This window comes from Hipposideros armiger, unplaced genomic scaffold, assembly GCF_001890085.2.
Source record: "Hipposideros armiger isolate ML-2016 unplaced genomic scaffold, ASM189008v1 scaffold_138, whole genome shotgun sequence".
NCBI classification, from domain to species: Eukaryota; Metazoa; Chordata; class Mammalia; order Chiroptera; family Hipposideridae; genus Hipposideros; species Hipposideros armiger.
In genome coordinates, this window is record NW_017731488.1 from 3,089,074 (window position 1) to 3,107,436 (window position 18,363).

Below are 18,363 nucleotides of genomic sequence, written 5' to 3' on the forward strand. Positions count from 1 at the left end.
AGACAGGCCAGCTGGTGTGCCATCGTCTGGCTGCAACTAGGCAGGCCAGAGAGAGAATCTTAAGAAACCCACCCAAGTCAGCAGGATGGTAGATGGGGGTTTGGGAAGATGCTACCCCCACAGGCCTTAGCTCAGGCACCAGGAGTTTGCCAAGGGCTCAGATGGCAGCCAAACCCAGGAGATGACAGTTTGGTTTTCCTGAGGTGTTTTGCCTCCCTGTCCCAGCAGCTGGGTAGGTCCCCATCCAGGCTCTAGGCTGAGAGCTGTATCACTCCTGCATTCTTGCTAAGAGAGGCCGATGAATTCCCAATCCATGGGTGCCCTCAACACGTTTTCTGAGCTCTCACTGTGTGCTAGGGACACACAGTTCTGTCACTCAGGGTGCTCCGGAGCACCCCAGCCTCTGGACGGGGGATGAAGACATGGACGTGGTTCATCGTGGAAGAGGCAGGAAGCAGTAGGTCCTTGAATGGTCAGGTGAAGTGCTGACTGTTCAGAGAAAAGTTGGGTCGCTTTAGTGCAAGATCAGTCAGGGAAGCTTCAGGAAGGTGTGGTGCTGGATGGGCTCTCAGTGTGGGCAGGCTTAGACAAGGAGCTGAAAAAAGGAGGGGACTGTGGGGGAAGGACATTCCCAGGGAGATGAAATGCTGTGAACAAAGGCGTGGGGGTGGGGGACTGACTGAAGAGCTTGTTTGCAGAACAACAAATCCATTTGGCTGGAGCAGAGGGTTCGGGAAAGGACTGGCAGGAGATGAGTCTGAGAGGTAGCCTGGGGCCGGCCTGGGAAGGACTTGGAATGCAGAGCGGTGGCAGCGTTTTGGCCTCGATTCAGTGGATGATGGGCAGCTACTGAAGAGTTTTGAGCGGGAGAGGGATATGCTGAGGGCTGTCCTTTCAGGGAGATTGATCTGGCAGTGAGTCTGGATGGGTGAGCCCTGGGGCCAGCCTCCTCTCCCCTCATCCCCACATGCCTGCCAGTGACCCCTAGAATGTCACATTCTGTCCCAGGCGAGTCTCCCCAGGGCTGCCATCTGCTCCTGGAGGCAGTGGGAGATGTCACCCTCTGGCTCCTGGCTGGGCTCTGGTCTGGCTGTCCCCAGGAGCTCTGAGGGGCACCTTGCAGGCGGTAATTGGGTTTCCAAACAGCGCCTGCTCCCTCATCACAGCCACTCATCTTGACACAGGCTACACCATGGAAGCACTCAGCCTCCCGCCTGCCCCCACACTGGCTGAGCTGCTTGCTCCTGACCTGAGCATGGCTGCTTCAAGGGCTGGGTGCTCCCTCTGAGTGCCGCAGGAGAGGAGGGTCAGTGGGAGATTTCCCTGTCCAGCATGCCTTGGCCCTGTCAGGAGGGCTGTGAGCTGTGCCTTGGTGGAGGGGCCACCAGCTCTGGGGAGTGCTGCTTGGCACAGTTGGGTCTTAGCCCAGCAGGCAAAAAACAGCTCCCAAAGGAGAAGTGGCTCCTATGACCCGTCTGGCTCTCCAGATGAGAGGTGGGAAGCAAGCTATGGGTGCTGGGAAGCTGTGTGTTTTATATTTTAGCAGCTCGGAGGAGGGTCTCTTCCTTTGCCCCTTCCCTGCTTCCACCCCCACAAAAAAATATTCCTGCTTCTCTTCATGCATGCTTCAGGAAGTGGGAGAAGTGGGGGGGGGGGGCGATTTGGAGCTCCTGGCGTGCACGCTCCCCCCTCGCCATCAGCTTCCAGAGAGCTGACTCTGCCAGTCTGTCAGGCCCCATCCTCCAGCCCCGGGAGGTAGAGGCCACAGCTGCTGTGGATCAGTCAGCCAGGACAGAGGGGGGCCTGGCTGAGAGCTTGCTGCCTGCTGGTCAAACCCTGAATCCCCAGCCTGGCACTTCTGGCTTCCCCAGACCACAGAACTGTCCTTGAGGGCCCCCTGCCTCGGACATAGCTTTGAAGGCCAGTCAGGGGGATTTGAGGAGGTGGATGGAGGAAGAGAGAAGGAGGGCTTGGGGAGCCTGAGGTGGGCAAGATGCCAGGCCTTCTGCTGCAGAGCTGCGGGTACCTGGGGGTGAGTGGGTATGCAGTTGCATACTATGTCCAGCAGAGGGCAGCCGGACACTGGTTTTTGCCACACACCCACCTCCCACCCCACCCCCAAGACCTCAGGGTTCCTAACTTGCCTCCTTAATGTACTCTTTCTCCTGGGGAGCAAGGCCTTGGCTGAGCCAGGATTCTCTTCATCCCCAAGTATGCTCTCTCTGAGATCCATCAGAGGTGGGCTGGGGTGGCCACAGGAAGCAGAGACTGAGTGGGGACACCTCGCTTGCCATGTGGCCCCACCTCCAAGCCACACTCTCCTGTCTTCTCCCAGGGATGGTGACCACTACGATGCCCTAAGGGACTGCCTCAAGGCCATCTCCCTAAACCCATGCCATCTGAAGGCACACTTCCGCCTGGCCCGCTGCCTTTTTGAGCTCAAGTACGTGGCTGAGGCCCTGGAGTGCCTGGATGACTTCAAAGGGAAATTCCCGGAGCAGGCCCACAGCAGCGCTTGTGACGCATTGGGCCGCGACATCACAGCCGCCCTCTTCTCCAAAAACGATGGTGGTGAGTGGGTACTGAGGAGGGGCTGCTGGCACTCTGTCTATTTGAAGGGCTACATGACATTCTGGAGAGGATATGGTCCTGGGATTGGAGAGGCCTGGGTTTGGATGCTGATTCAGAAACCATGTGACCTTGAGAGAGTCACTTGGTCTCTTTGAGACTCTTCCTGATCTGAAAAGGGGGAGTGATAGCACCTTCCATTCCGAGTTTCTATTGAGGATTAGCAGTAGCCTGTTTAAAACACCTGGTGTAGTGCCCAGGACTCAGGATACGAGTAAGGCGAACCCAGGCAGGCCATGCGGCTCACAGGGTATAACCCCCTCACAGACCTGGGCCGCTCCGTGGTGCATCTCAGTGAGGCGCAGCAGCTGGGGTTGTGCTTGTTCCGGTTGGCACACATGCAGCACAGGGCAGTAGACATGCCTCAGGTATGGGGTGTGGAGCCTCAGGTTCCAATCTCAGCTCTGCCACCTAGTGACCATGTGACCTTGGGCAAAGCACAGCCTCTCTGAACCCACTGCCTTAGCTGCACAGAGAGCATTCAAAGCCCTTCCCAGCTCACCTTGGTAGCTTTGGAGAGCAAGCTGGGTGATTATAGTGTGGTCTATGAGCATAAAAAGTGAGCTTACTGCAAGAGACATGGACTCCCACCTCTCTCCTTTGCAATTCACTAACCATGTGATTGAGTCATTTGTTGGAAGTTATGAAGCACCTACCATGTGCCAGGCATGTGCTGAGTCGTGAGAATACAACTGTGAACAAGTCAGCTGGGATTTCTGTATTCATGGAGTGTACAGCCTAGTGAAGGAACCAAGTGATGAACAAGAAACAAAGGGTGTGACAAGTGCCATGAGGACCTGATATGGTCTAAGTGTATGGGAAAGGACTTAATGGCAGTCTGGGGTTCCTGAGGAAGAGACATTTAAGCTGAGATCTCAAGGATGAGGAGGAAGATACAGAGTGTAGCTGTGGGAGGTGAAGAGTTCCTGGCATAGGGACCAGCACATGCAAAGGCCTTGAGGCGGGCAGGGAAAAGGCACTTTTAAGGCACTGAGAAAACTGGTGTGATTTTACCCAAGGCCATTAGCCCACCAGTGCCTCACTTGGGATCCATGATAACTTGTCTTCCGGAGAGGAAGGGCTTGGACTTTACTGCCTTCAGAGCTATGCATCTATTTAGAAAAATCGCCCCCTGAAGTCTCTCCTCGTTGTACTTTACCTCCCCTCTTTTCCTCTCCCCTCCACAGAAATAGACCTTGGATCTGTACATTCTTGGGGCTTGCAGACATTGTTCAGGGACCTGAGCCAAGGCCCTCCTGGCATCAGAGGTCTCCTCTTGAATATCCTCTTGGGCTGGGTCCAGAGATGCTTCTCCCCCACAGTCATTCCCAGTTTCCCAGGGTAGGGGTAGAGGCAGATATCCCTACATTGCTAGTTCTTGGACTGAAAACAGGGCCGAGGGTGGGGCACAGGTGGGGGAGGAGAGAGAGAGACTGGACTCACTTTTCCTTGCTCTCTGCCCCCAGAAGAGAAGAAGGGAGCTGGTGGTGGCGGCGGCCCAGTCCGCCTCCGCAGCACGAGCCGCAAGGACTCCATCTCAGAGGACGAGATGGTGCTGCGAGAACGAAGCTACGACTATCAGTTCCGCTACTGTGGCCACTGCAACACCACCACGGATATCAAGGAGGCCAATTTCTTTGGCAGGTCCGAGGCCCTGAAAAGGAGGAGGGCACAGCCTGGTTGGCAGCAGGGGTTGGGGGGCGTGGGGGCATAATGCTTTTAGAAAAGCCTCAAATCCCAGCTCTGCCTTTGTATCCTTGGGCAAATGGCTTCACCTCTGCGGGCCTCAGTTTCTTCATCTGTAAAATGAAACTAGCCACCCCCATTCATGGAGCCATAGGAGGACTAATGAGGTAATCCATAAAAACGTCCAGTGCAGTCCCTGGACTGTTGGTTCATCCTCCGCCCCCCGACCCTCTGTCTCCATGTGCCAGAGCTTGGTTTCTTTATCTGGGTGCTTGGAGCATCCTTCTGGGCGTATGAGGCAAGGGCCCTCAGAGGCTGGCCATCTTGGCACACCAATTGTGTGCCCAGAACTGTACCTCAGGTACTGAGAGAAAGAGCTGTGTCTCAGACACCATCACTCCCAACCCTCTTTTGTAGATGTTGCACTTCTTCAGGTGGGTAAGACACATGAACGTGGATCGAGAATCTCCACCAAGACCCCCCTAATTGTTAACGGTGTGTGAGGCAGGTGTTCTGTAGGAATGAGGGGTCTCCTAACTCCTCTAGAAAGGCTAGGATTACTGACGGAAGGCTTAGACACAGGTGTTCCCAAAGAAGTAAGAGACACAAGACCCGATCCTGGCACTCAAAGAGCTTAGGATGTACAGTAATACCTTGGTTTGCGAGTGTAATTCGTTCTGGAAACAAACTACTCGTGTTGCGAGACATTGCTCGTTTACCAAGTTAAAATGTATTAGAAATGTTTGCTCGTCTTGCGGAACACTCGCAAACCAAGTTACTCACAATCCAAGATTTTACTGAACTTTGGGGGAGAGTATCTTGAAGGGACCCAGGCAGTCCCTGACCCTGAGTTTAAGAGACCGGTAGAACGGTGACTAGGGCTCTGCAGTATGGAGAGGAATAGCATGTGCTGAGTCAAGTGAAGACCCCAGAGTTTGCGGGACTGGCGGCTCCAGAATTCCCTGCTCCCCGTTGCCCTGAGCCACACAGTCTCTTCTTGAGGCTGTAGGGCAGTACCCGACCTGACCTCCCTGCCCTTTGCCCCCCCGCCAGCAACGCTCAATACATCGTCAGTGGCTCTGACGATGGCTCCTTCTTCATCTGGGAAAAGGAGACCACCAACCTGGTCCGCGTGCTCCAGGGGGACGAGTCCATCGTCAACTGCCTGCAGCCGCACCCCAGCTACTGCTTCCTAGCCACCAGCGGCATCGACCCCGTTGTACGGCTCTGGAATCCCCGGCCAGAGGTGAGGGTGCAGACAAAGTGGCAGAAGCCAGACAGGGAGGAGGGTAGGGATGGGCCCTGCGCAAGGCCTCCTCCGGCAGAGACTGGGAGGGTCAGGAAGGGAAATGAGTCACAAGGAGGATAGCAGCTGCTAGGAGGAGTGAGCTCGCACTCGAGGGCCCAAGGATGCGTCAAGATGGGACCATTGAGTTCTGAAAGTTCCGAATGCAGGGAGCAGTTCCGGGGACAAGAGTTGGTATCTGCCTCCGAGGGGCATGTCTTTGAGCAGATGGGTCTCATACCGGACATAGTAACCAAGGACAGAGGTGCAGGAAGGAACCAGACCAGCTCCAGCATATGTCGTGAGACAGGACCTCAGACCCCCTAGGCGCCCTGCCCCCCCTAAACCAGCGTGGTGTGTCCCCCAGAAGCCCTGCAGAGGCTGGTCCTAGTCACACGGGAAGTATTCAGACTTTGGAGTCTGGTGGGCCTGTTTCAAATTTGGTCCCTTCACTCACTGCCTGAGGGACTTAACCACCTCTGACTCAGGTTTTTATCGCCTCTGCATTGGATGATAAAAGGTTGCTTGGAGGATTGAAGAAGTGATGGCTGTGCAGTGTCCGGCCCACAGGGGCACTTAGGACAGTGTAGTCCTTTCACTCCCTGGGTGGGTAGCCAGGTGGGCCTGCCTGACGCCTCCTGTGCCCTCTGCCCCACCTCCTCCCTCTTCCCAGCTGGCAAAACAGAAGGCGAGTGGTGTATCTAATTCCAAAGGCAATTTGCTGCGAATTTTAAAGAGATCCTACAGGCCCTTCCTGAGGGAGAGGAAAAGAAGGATAAAGGAAGGGGTGTTGGGAGTGGCAACAGCAAAGAGGGGGGTGGGGGAATTGTGTCTGCAGCCCCTCACCCCAGGTATCCAGTACGTGTGCCCAACATATGCTGGTGTGTGTCCTCCCTCACATATGCCATGCCTGGGTCCCCTGTATACGGGTCCTGATGTGGTATGTCCCCATCATTTCCCGGTGCGGCCTGGTGTGTGTATTTCCCCCAATATCTATCCCAGCATGTGTATCCCTGACATATATCCCAGGGTGTTATATCCCCTCCCAGTGTGTATTACCCTGGGGCCCCCGTGTGGTGTGTGGTTTCCCTCACATATGGCCTGGGGAGGGGGGTACCCCGGGCATAGCCCAGTATGTGTGTTCGTTCCCTCTACCCATGTACACATATGGATAAACCGATATAAACCCACATACAGCTGGTGTTCACATCCCCCTCCATATGTACAGTTCAGTCTGTGTGTGTCCCCCTCACGTATATCCCAGAAGTATGTGTGCCTCCCCCCACAGAGTGAAGACCTCACAGGCCGTGTCGTAGAGGACATGGAGGGTGCTTCTCAGGCCAACCAGCGGCGCATGAATGCTGACCCGTTGGAGGTGATGCTGCTCAACATGGGCTACCGGATCACAGGCCTGAGCAGCGGGGGTGCTGGGGCCTCCGATGACGAGGACAGCTCTGAGGGCCAGGTGCAGTGCCGGCCCAGCTAGACCCTCCTAGCCCTCATCCCCAGCCCCTGCGACTGGCTGGACCCTCCGTCCTGGGCAGGAGGTCAGGGGGTTCTGTTTTGGTTTGTCTCCTCCCCCACCCCATTTTTTTCATTTCCCCTGTTTTGTTTGTTAGTTTGGCATTGGGGTGGGGGTTGCTAAAACTTGCAGGCTTTCAGACTTTTAGGCAGATTGCCCCTTGACTGAGCCCAGTCCCGAGCAGAAGAACAGGAGGGGAAGGCCCTTCGTAGGCCACTCCCCTCCTGCTTCCCTGCTTCCGGGTCCCTGCAGGGCTCTGGCCTGCCTCAGGTGGGGAGGCCAGGACTGAAGCTGCCTTCAAGGACTGCCCTACCTTTCAGTCGGCAGCAGGAAGGGGAGTGGCATTCCCAGGCGTAAGGGCTAGCCTCGACCTGTTGCCACTCTTGCTCTCTGATTGGCAAGGCTAACTCCCCTGTGGTCTTCAGGGAAGGTTCTAGAAAAGGATGGGGTCCCACCATCCCTTCAGAGCCACTGTGTCAGGGTGGAGGAAAAGGAAGGATGGGAGCCCTGGCGTGGGCAGGGCCAGGCCACGGCCTGGCTGCAGCGCGGCCTCCTCCCCAAGCCGCCTCTGGGGGCTCAGCCTTTCCTGGGCCCTGGCAGAGGGTGGGGCACCGCACCATACCCCACCCACCCGTGCCAGCCAGCCCCTACAGCCACTTTCCTCTCTCAGGCGCTCCTGGCCTCACTGTGACCTTTCTGCCAGAGCTCCCAGCCAGGCCTCCTCTTGCTGAGGTGGCGCTCCCTGCTAAGGGCCCTTTTCGCCCTTTCTGTCCTCCCTCCCACCCCACAAGCAGAGCCGCCACAAAGACCAAAGAAGTGATGGCTTTTCTCTGTCCCCTGCTGCTCTGGGGGGGAGGAGGGTGAGTCTCCTGAGCCACTTAGATGGGAAAGTCCCTAACTCAGCCCCCTCCCGCCTCAGCTTTACACTGGATGCAGCGGTCACCCCACCACTCACCAGGCCCCCCTCTGCCCCCGTGGCTCTCAGCTCAGGAGCTGCTCCTGGTAGTTGGTTCATCCTTCCTCCCGTCTCCCCCCCTCACTGCTTACTTGGCTCCAGCCCTCCAGCTGCAGCCTCTGGGGAGAAGCAGCCTCCCTTCTTCTTTTTCTCCCTCCCTCCTTCCTTCCGCCCTGTCTCTGCCAGGTGCCTCCTCTCAGTCAGGCTTCAGAGCAGCCCTGGAGACAGGAGGGCCATGTTAAAAGCTTTTTCACAGTTTTAAGAAGACAGAGGGGTGAGGATAGTGGTGGGGGGTCTGGCACCATCTCGTCATTGCTTTAATCCCAGCAACACAGGTGGCAGCTTCTCCCCCTTCCTCCCCACCCCAGTCCCTCTTCCCACCCCTCTTTTCTCGCTTGGTAATGAAGTATATTTATTGGTGAAGGAAACAGCTGCTGCTGCTTCTCCTGCTGCTGGGACTTGCTCCCCTGTCTCTTCTCCGTGACCTTTCTCTAGCCAGGGAGGGGAGAGCCGGAGCATTGGGGCTGGGCCTTGGGGCCCAAGGACCAGCAGGGGCCCCTTTGCTTTCCTGTGTTCGAGCTGCCCGCCATTTCCTCTCTCCCTGCCTCCCGCCCCCTGCCTGTCCAGCCCAAGCCCTGCAGTGTGGAGAGACACATAAGCCTTACTGTCCTCTGGGGGCAGGAGCCGAGCCTTTTTGTTGCTCCGCTCCCAGGAGAGTGAGGGTGACGCAATTGATTAAAACCGTTTTGTTCTAGGTGTGGCTGGTGGCATTTGTGGGGTGCAAATGGGTCTTGGGTCCAAAGTGAGGGTACCCAACCCCTCACCTTTGTAGTTGTGTGACTTGGAGTAACCACATCTCTACCAGGCAGAACGCGGCCTGCCTTAGAAGGGTCCCTGTGAGCGGCAGCCTCCCAGCCTAGCAGGACTGAGTCCAGATCCCAGCACTGGTGGCTGTGACTTACACTAATTAGCCTTTACTCCCCAGGCTGTTTTCTCATCTATATAATAAGGAGGTCGGGGTCTTAGTGGTTTTTCAAACTTTTAAATCAGAACCCAAATAAGAAATGTACATTTCATATTGTGACTCAAGATATCTATACTTATTTGTATGTATATAATGAACATAAGTTTTACACAATAATACTCTTGCTATACGCAATGTGTGTTCTATTTACCATTCTCTTAAGGAGGAAGAATGCTGGTTACCACCCACTAAATTGATTCCACAACCTGTAGTTTTCTTATATGTCCTGGATTCGAGGATTTCTTAGACCAAAGGTTCCCAGACTTTCTCAGCTCACAGCCCATCCCTGTGATGGGCTCAGCTCACAGCCCAAAGTTAGTGTCTCAGTAACTTTTTTCATGGAGCCCCGAAGCCAAAAGAAATACCTCACAGTTCAATTTATTAAGTGGTTAAACCCAACTCTTTTAATAAGAATTTATGTCCTAAGTCATCACTTAAATGAGAAGAAACAATATTTTTATTTCTTTCTTAAAGAACTACAGTAACAAATGGGATCTGTGTGCTTGTTGGGCACTGAAAAACATGTCCAACTTTCTAATCAGATTGGAAACCAGCACCCTCATTTTCTGTTCCATATTGACTCATTTGCTTTTTATCACAGCAACCACTAAAAACACAGCTTCTCAAAGATGGCGTAATCAAAGGAACGTAGTGCAACCTAATGATGAAACGTTGAACTACCTTGAGCTAGTTCTCTCAGTAGCCAACAGATGTTGAATATCTATCAAATTTAAAATATCCTACTGTGCCCCCTATGAATTTGCTGTGGCACCCTAAGGTGCCTTGATGCACAGTTTGGGAATTGTGTTTCAGTACCGTGGGAATGGTAGTTTCAGTACTGAAACTTTGTGATTCTTCTGTTTACATTTGGAAAGAACCAGGCTGGGACCAGCAGGATATGCTTGGTTTAGTGCAGGAGACAGACAGGAAAGGAGTGCTGCCAGAAGCACAATAGGTGGTGTTACATGCAGGTGCTGTGGGCTGGTGTCATTCCTCTGTTCCTAAATTGAAGTCTGCAGAAGCTTTTTCAAAACATTTGCAGATTAGGCAAAGGAGGGACAATGTTCCAGGCCAAGAGTCCTGCAAAGTCCCAGATCCCTCACAAAGTGTAAGTGATTCAGTTCTGCTGCATTGCAGAGGGTGGGGTGGCCCATGGATTGAAGGGGCACCCAAATAGTGGAGGACTCTGTGCTTGGTCAGAGACTGTAGGCTTGGCTTGATCCTGTAAGCAAGGAGGAGCCATTGGAAGACTTCACCAAGGGCTCCTTTTCATTTGCAGTTAGTACTCCCTTTTTTTCCCTTTCTTTTCTTTTTTTTTTTAAAAAGATTTTTATGGGGAAGGGGAACATTCTGTTTCTCCAGGACCCATCAGCTCCAAGTCAAGTTGTTGGCCTTCAATCTTAGTTGTGGAGGGTGCAGCTCAGCTCCAAGTCCAGTTGCCATTTTCAGTCTATTTGCGGGGGGAGGGCAGGGGGGGAGGGGGCGCAGCCCACCATCGTATGCGGGAGTTGAACTGGCAGCCTTGTTCTGAGCACACGCTCTAACCAACTGAGCCATCCGGCCACCCATGCTCAGCTCAAGGTGCCGTGTTCAATCTTAGTTGTGGGGGTGCACAGCCCACCATCCCATGTGGAGTTGAACTGGCAACTTTGTTGTTAAGAGCATGCGCTCTCACCAGCTGAGCCATCTGGCTGCCCATTGACAGCTCAGTGGCAGCTCAGCTCAGGCGCAGCTCACTGGCCCATGTGGGAATTGAACCAGCAACCCTGTTGCTCAGCGCTCACACTCTAACCAACTGAGCCACCCGACTAACCCCCCTTTTTTTTCTTTTTAATTAATAGATTTTATTTTTCGAGCAGTTTTAGGCTTCCAGAAAATTGAGCAGATAGTACAGAGCAGAGCGTCCCAGATACTCCCTCTCTCCCTGGCTCATTTCCCCCTATTATTAACATCTTGCATTAGTGTGGTACATGTTACAGTTAATGAATCAATATTGATGCATTAGTATTAACTAAAGGCCATAGTTTACATTAGGGTTCACTCTTTGTATTGTACAGTTCTGTGAGTTTTGACAAATGCATAATGTCATGTATCCACCATTACAGTATCATACAGAATAGTTCACTGCCCTAAAAATCCTCTGTGCTCCACCTAGTCAGCCTTCATCAGCATTCCCCCCCAAAAAAAGTACTTAGGATTAAATCTGACAAAATATGTACAAGATCTATATGAGGAAAACTACAAAACTTTGATGAAAAAAATCAAAATAAATGAAGAGCTATTCCATGCTCATGGATAGGAAGACTCAGCATTATTAAGATGTCATTTCTTCCCAACTTGATCTATAACTTCAGTGAAATCCCAATCAAAATCCCAGCAAGTTATTTTGTGAATATCGGCAAATTGATTTTTAAGTTTATACAGAGAGGCAAAAGACCGAGAATAGCTGACACAAATAACAGAGTCAAAGAAGAACAAAGTTGTAGGATTAATGTTACCGGACCTCAAGACTTACCATAAAGCCACAATAATCAAGACAGTGTGGTCTTGACAAAGGAACAGACAAATAGATCAGTGGAATGACTAGAGAACCCAGAAGTAGATCCACACAAATATCGTCAATTGATCTTTGACAAAGAAGCAAAGTCAATTCAATGTAGAAAGGATAATCTTTTCAACAAGTTGTGCTGGAACAACTGGACATTTACATGCAAAAAAAAATGAGTCTAAACACTGACACTACACCACTCACAATAGTTAACTCAAAATGGATCATAGACCTAAATGTAAAACACAAAGCGATAAAACTTCTAGAAGATAAACAGGAGAAAACCTAGGTGACCTTGGGTTTGCAATGAGTTTTTAGATACAACATGAAAAGCACAATCCATGGGGGGGGGGGGAATTGTTAAGTTGGACTTCATTAAAAACCTGCTCTATGTCTAAAAAAGCACTTCATCTAGAAAAAATTACTTCTAGGAAATCACTGTTAAGAGAATGAAAAAGACAAGGACTGAGAAAATATTTGCAAAATATACCAAATAAAAAACTTGTATCCAAAATATACAAAGAACTCAACAATATGAAAACAGCCCAATTTAAAGGACAAAAGATCTGAATGGGCACCTTGCAAAGAGGATATACAGGTGACTAATAAACATATGAAAAGATGCTCAGCCATTATGTCATTAGGGAATTGCAAATTAAATCAACAATGAAATACTACTACACACCTATTAGGATGGCTGGAATCCAGGAAACTGACAACACCAAATGTTGGCAAGGATGTGGAGCAACAGGAACTTTCATTCATTGCTGGGGGGAATGCAAAATGGTATGGCCACTTTGGAAGACAGGTTGGCAGCTTCTTACAAAGTGAAATATAGCCTTACCATAGGATCCAGCAGTCGCTCCCTTAGTATTTACCTAAATGAACTGAAAATTTAACTCCACACTAAAACCTACTACGCGAATGTTTACAGCAGCTTTATTCCTAACTGCCAAAACCTGGAAGCAACCAAGAAGTCCTTCAAAAGGTAAATAGATAAATTGTGGTACTGCCATACAATGGAATATTATTTAATGATAAAAAAGAAATGAGCTCTCAAGCCACAGAAACATGGAGAAAACTTAAATGTAGATTGCTTAGTGAAAGAAGCCAGTCTGAAAGCCACACTGTATGATTCCCACTATGACATTCTGGAAAAGGCAAAACTATAAAGACAGTGAAAAGATCCGCGGTGCTCCCTTTCTGATGTGCTTCCACACGCGTGACTCATCCAAAGCACTCACCAGCCATGCTGCTAGCGAGTCTGGTGCTCTGATAAACTCACACAGTGAGTGTATAGCAAAACAGACATTAGAATTGGGACCCCTGTGCTTGTGGTGGGTAGGTGTGGCCCCAGAGGCCTGCGGCTGGCAGTCTTTATGCTTAGGAGCACGTGTTTGCAGAACTTAAAAGGCAATGAGAGATCATCTAGCTTAGAGGTTCTTAGCCCTGGCTATACATCAGAATCACCCAGAATACCTTAAAAACTACCCCTGCTCTACCTCAGAGAGTCTGTTTTAATTGGTCTGAGGTGGGGCCCAGGCATCCATCCATTGTTTTAAGCATCCGAGATTCATTCTAATTACCACCACAGCTGAGACCCACTGATTTAGTTCTATCCCCATATTGTACAAATAGGGACAGTGAGTTTCAAAGGGGCAAAAAAAGGGTGGGCTGCCTAAGGACCCCCAGTGAACTAGAAACAAAACCAGGACTGGATCCCAAATGAGTCTTGGTCCAATTCCTTAAAAATCGTTTTCTTATTTAATGTCATGATACTTTTTGAGCTCCTCCTACGTGTCTGGCTCTGGCTTAATGAAAATGCACACAACAGACCTGCCCTCCTGGGAGCGTCCACCATATCTGGAAGATGGGAAATAGCAAATACGGGGGTTGTGCATGGTCCCTGCACATTGGATTTCACTGGGAACTGTGAGTCCTCCCCCATACATTCTGCCATCTAGTGCCCTGCTGTGTGCCAGGCTCTGTCTGGCAGGGGAGGCGGACAGGAGGAAGGCATTCTGATGGACACAATGGCAGGCATGAGGCTCTCTATTGTTTGGCCTTGTTCTTCTGTCTCCTGCTCCCGAGCCATTCCTGTTTTTATATACAAATAGGTCTTGGTCCTAATTAGGCCATAGTTTGCACCTATCTTATGTTGATTTACACAATCTCAGGCTGGCCTCCTCACTTTTTTTTTAAGATTTTATTGGGGAATTGGGTAAGTGGAACAGCCAAGTTGTTGTCCTTCAATCTTAGTTGTGGAGGGCACAGCAAGCTCAGCTCCAAGTCCAGCCGCCATCCGGCCACCCGTCAGCAGCTTACAGCTGCTCAGCTCAGAGTGCTGTGTTCAATCTTAGTCGTGGGTGGGCACAGCCCACCATCCCATGCAGAAGTCAAACCGGAAACCTTGTTGCTAAGAGCGTATGCTTTCACCAGCTGAGCCATCCTGCCACCTATTGGCAACTCAGCAGCAGCTCAGCTCAGGTGCAGCTCACTGGCCCATGTGGGAATCGAACCAGCAACCCTGTTGCTCAGAACTCACACTCTTAACCAACTGAGCCACACAGCTGGCCCTCCTCACTCTTTAATGGCCCTAAATGAGGTCACCAGCAGAAGCAGTTCAGGGTGAAGGTTCAGAACCCCAGCTCTGCCTAATACATGCTGAGACCTCAGGAAAGTCTCTGAACCTCTCCGGACTCATTTCCTCATCGGTAAAATGGGTGTTATGATACCAGCTCTAGTTACTTCACCGCATTGTAAGGAGGTTCCAAATCACACTGAGATTATGCACATCAAAGTGCTTTTTGAGTCCTACAATGGTGGTGTGTGGTTTCAACTGCTATAATAGCTAACATTGAGTGTTTATTTTGGGCCAGGAACTGTTATTCACAAGACGTGAATTACCATTTCCCATTTTAGAGATGAGGAAACTGATGCCCCGACAGGTTCAATTACTTTCCTAAGGTATGACAATTGCTGACAGGGATTCAACCCCTGCGCTTGCTGGCTCACTCATAAGTTCACCTGTTTAATCATGGTGCTCTACTGCCCACCTGGGAGTAAGAGACTTAGAGTCTGAGCTTAGTTTTTTGTTTCTGATAATCTTGGGTAAGTTTGCCCAGCTATAAAATGGAATGGAAAAGGAAGTCATTTTGTAAACTCCGATGTCTAAAGGGTCAGAGGGTCTGTTTTCAGGTGGTCCCCTCCTCACCACAAGAAGGTTTAGAGCCATGCTGGAAGACAGTTCGGGGCTTCATGGAGAGAACGCCAGTCTCCAGGAGCCAGAGAAGGCAATGAACGGAACAGAGCAGAAAGGCTGCACGAGAGAGGACACTGCCCTCCCACACAACACACACACTACATTACACCCAGCAGTTCCTCCAACCTGCAGCGGTGATCGCCCTGTCTCAGCCCTGCTGCCTGGGTTATTGATTGAGGTGATTCTTCCCCAGAGCCTTAAAGGAGACCATCTATGGTCAACAGATAGCTCCAGTGACATTCCCTAAGCACTTCCTATCTGCCGGGTGCTGTGCTGAATACAGGGGCCTATAGATCCAGTCAGTCCCTTTCTCAAGGAGTTCAGTCTCCTGGGGGAGACAGACATGTAAACAGCTAATGCTAATGCAAGTACACATGAATATTCAATAGGTGGAAACACAGCCTCCGTGCTCTGGGAGCAAAGAGGGAGCATGTGCCAGAAACCTTGAAAGTGGTGAAGAGAGTAAGGGAAGGGCATTCTGTTGAAGGAACAGTGTGAGCAAAGACGTGAGGTATGCAGTGCAGAGCTCCATTCTCTCAAAGGCAGACAGCACAGTGAGGTTAGGTCCTGAGAGACACAGTGACAGATGAGGCTGGAAAAGAAGGCTGGGGTTTGGGGCCAGACCACAGGGGCCTTGAATGCCAGGATGAGGAGTGAAATGGCCTGAAGGAGGTCATCCGTGAGCCCCAGGGATTCATACATGGGGCCAATTGAGGGGGTGCCCTGACTCCCACCAAGAGGACGTGCCCTGAGTTCACCCTTTGGACAAGCAACATCCTACCCTCGAAGCTTTCCCAGTTGGACAGTTCCAGCTCTGCCCTCCTTCCCTCCCCCAGCCATCCCTGTGAGTGGATCCAGATGGTCATTCCTATTTTAGGTCTCGGTGGTGTGTGTGTTGGGGGGAGGGGTAGCTATGAGCCCTATCAATCCTATCCTGAGCTCTCTGTTAGAGGAACTTCTTCCAGGACCCCGCTGTGATCTTGAGCCTGGAAGGAAGTGTTAGTCTTTGATGGAGATTTCCCATCTGTCTGTGGGTGATAGGGGTGGCAGCAGCAGAGGAGGCAAGGGCACAGGCCAGGGAGGTTTTTACATTGGGTGAGAGAATCAAGGTGATGTGTATGTGGTGGGGAACAAGACTGGGAGAGGGGCCCCAGAGGAGTAAGAGAAGGAACTGGCTTCTCCCCCTAGGTACCCGGCCCTCCTCATGTGCCTGCTTCTCACCCGCCTAGGCCAAGGGTAGGATGGTGCAGGCCATCGGGAAGGAAGCTAGGGCTCCCTGGTCAGACCCTATTCTTGAGCACCATGCCCACCAACCTCCATGGGCCCCTTAAAAGAGCTTGAGGCACTGAGAGGTAGCAGATGACAAGCTAGGTTCCTGCCCGTAGAATTTCTGTAGCCAGCATATGACACCAAGGTAATAAGTATTTGCCATTCATTCAGTTTAGCAAATATTTATTAAGCAAATGCTATGTGCCAGACACTACTAGGCACTGGGTTTACAGAAGTGAATGAGTTTCCAGCCTAGGGAGAGTCTAACAATACACAGCTACAAATGTGCTGTGAAGGAAAAGAACAGGGTGTTCCAAGGGAGATTAACAGGGGCTTTCTAGTTTAGATTGGAAGGCCAGGGAAGGGCTCTCTGAAAAAGTGACATTTAACATGAGACTTGAAGGATGTGTGGAAGCTAGCAAGTTAGGTGTTGGAGGCAGTCGGGGAAGGGGAGATTTCAATCAGAGGAGAACAATGTGCGCCAAGTTCCTGGGGTATGAAAGAGCATGGCACACGGGAAGAACTGAAAAAAGGCCAGGGTGGTTGTACCATGGTGAACAAATAAGAAAAGGGCATGGTCCAGATGCAGGGCCTTGTAAAACATGGTAGGATATTTGCGTTTTATTTGAAGTGCAATGGGAAGCCACGGAAGGTTGTCAGATTAAATGCAGCACTTAGGTTAGTTAGTACTACCAAATTTGTGGGAGGCCCTAAGAAAGACTTAGGTTGTTTATTCATCCATATACACAGTAAGTGTTTAAAGGGCACCCACCAGCCCTGTGCTAGAACTATGGTTTGACAGTGATGGTAGAGGAATGTCAAAGGCATAGACCTTCTTCGGAGCCTGTGATTCAGAAGAGATTAGACAGCAATAATGATTGAATAGATAAGTAATATAATTTATTCATTTAATAAACATATACTGCACACCTAATGTATCCCAAACCCTGGGCTAGATGCTGGTTGCTTCCCTGCAAGGATCACACACTACACATGCGTCACAGGAGAGGCACAAACGTACTCAAAGAATTTTGAGTGGGTTAGAATCATTTTCAGCTGTGCTATCTATGAGGTCTTTATAAAACATCCATTCAATCCTTCAATAAATCAATAAACATCTAATGGGCATCTGCTCTGAACTAGGAACTATGCTAGCTACTGAAATCAAGTTCTATGACAGAGACAGACACACACCCCGTCTCCCCCAAAGTGCATTAAAATATTAGGTGCTAAAAACAGGACAGCAGCCTTTCTGTAGATCAGCGTTGGGGGTTGGGGGGGGTGTAATTCAATGGAAAAAAAGACCTTTCCAAAAGGCATAGCTCCCACCTTCCTAAGTGGATTTGCCCATATCTCCCTCTGGCCTGATTTTTAGCTGCTGCCTTGCTTCTTGTCCCCCCATTCCCACTTTCCACCCCAGCGGATTCTATTTTCTTTGTCTATCTTGGCATCATTTAAAAAGCCCCAAGACTAGCCAGCAGCTGGCGTGAACTTTTGTGAGTTGCCATGAGCCTCCGTGAACAGCTGTCCAATGGCCGGCGAGCGACTGCCTGACCTGGGAAGAGCGCAATGATAATACCAACATGGGCCAGTGAAGCGATGTCCTCTACAACTAGATTGAAGAACAAAAGGACAGCAACTTGTCTGTTCCCCTTCCCCGATTCCCCAATAAAATCTTAAAAAAACAAACAAAAAACCCAAAGAATCCCAAGATTTGAGCCTGTCCTCTCTATATGGTTGTGTGTGATCTCAGACAATTACTTAACTTCCCAGAGCCTCAGTTTTCCCATTTGTACAGTGAAGAGATCGCATCACATCTAGATCTTGTGATTTACTCCGGCCAAGGTGATATTCACAGTCGTGCACACTGTGCTGGGCAAGGCCTTTCTTTACAAGGCTGCAGGTATCCCTCCACCCCCACCACCCTGCCACTTGGCAAACATAACTCAGCTCAAATATCTTAGGGCAAGGCTCCCCTACTTCTATACACACACTGCACACAATATTTTCGTCCTTACTTTATGCTGCCACTATCTCGTGAGAGATCACAGAATGAAACGGACAAGGGAGACAGACTTGGGTCAGACTTGGGTTTGTGTCGTGGCCATTCACCTCACCCGGAGCCTTAATTGTTACTTGTAACCTGGGGGAAATCCCTAAATTTGCATGTCTAACCAATTTATG

The 18,363-nt window shown here is 50.7% G+C and overlaps 1 protein-coding gene across 3 annotated transcripts in view; it reads left to right on the top strand.

The window, feature by feature from the left end:
* Positions 1-8,832, top strand: part of WDTC1 (WD and tetratricopeptide repeats 1) — a 76,414-nt gene extending 67,582 nt beyond the window's left edge. For 2 of the 3 annotated variants that reach the window (XM_019650239.1, XM_019650238.1), the window contains 4 exons: positions 2,336-2,571; positions 4,095-4,272; positions 5,368-5,560; positions 6,888-8,832. In XM_019650239.1, coding sequence (XP_019505784.1) covers positions 2,336-2,571; positions 4,095-4,272; positions 5,368-5,560; positions 6,888-7,085 — 805 coding nt within the window. In that variant the 3' untranslated portion in view covers positions 7,086-8,832. The remainder of the gene's footprint in view (positions 1-2,335; positions 2,572-4,094; positions 4,273-5,367; positions 5,561-6,887) is intronic. The other variant, XR_002124843.1, reaches the window with a different exon arrangement.
* The last annotated feature ends 9,531 nt before the right edge of the window (positions 8,833-18,363 follow it).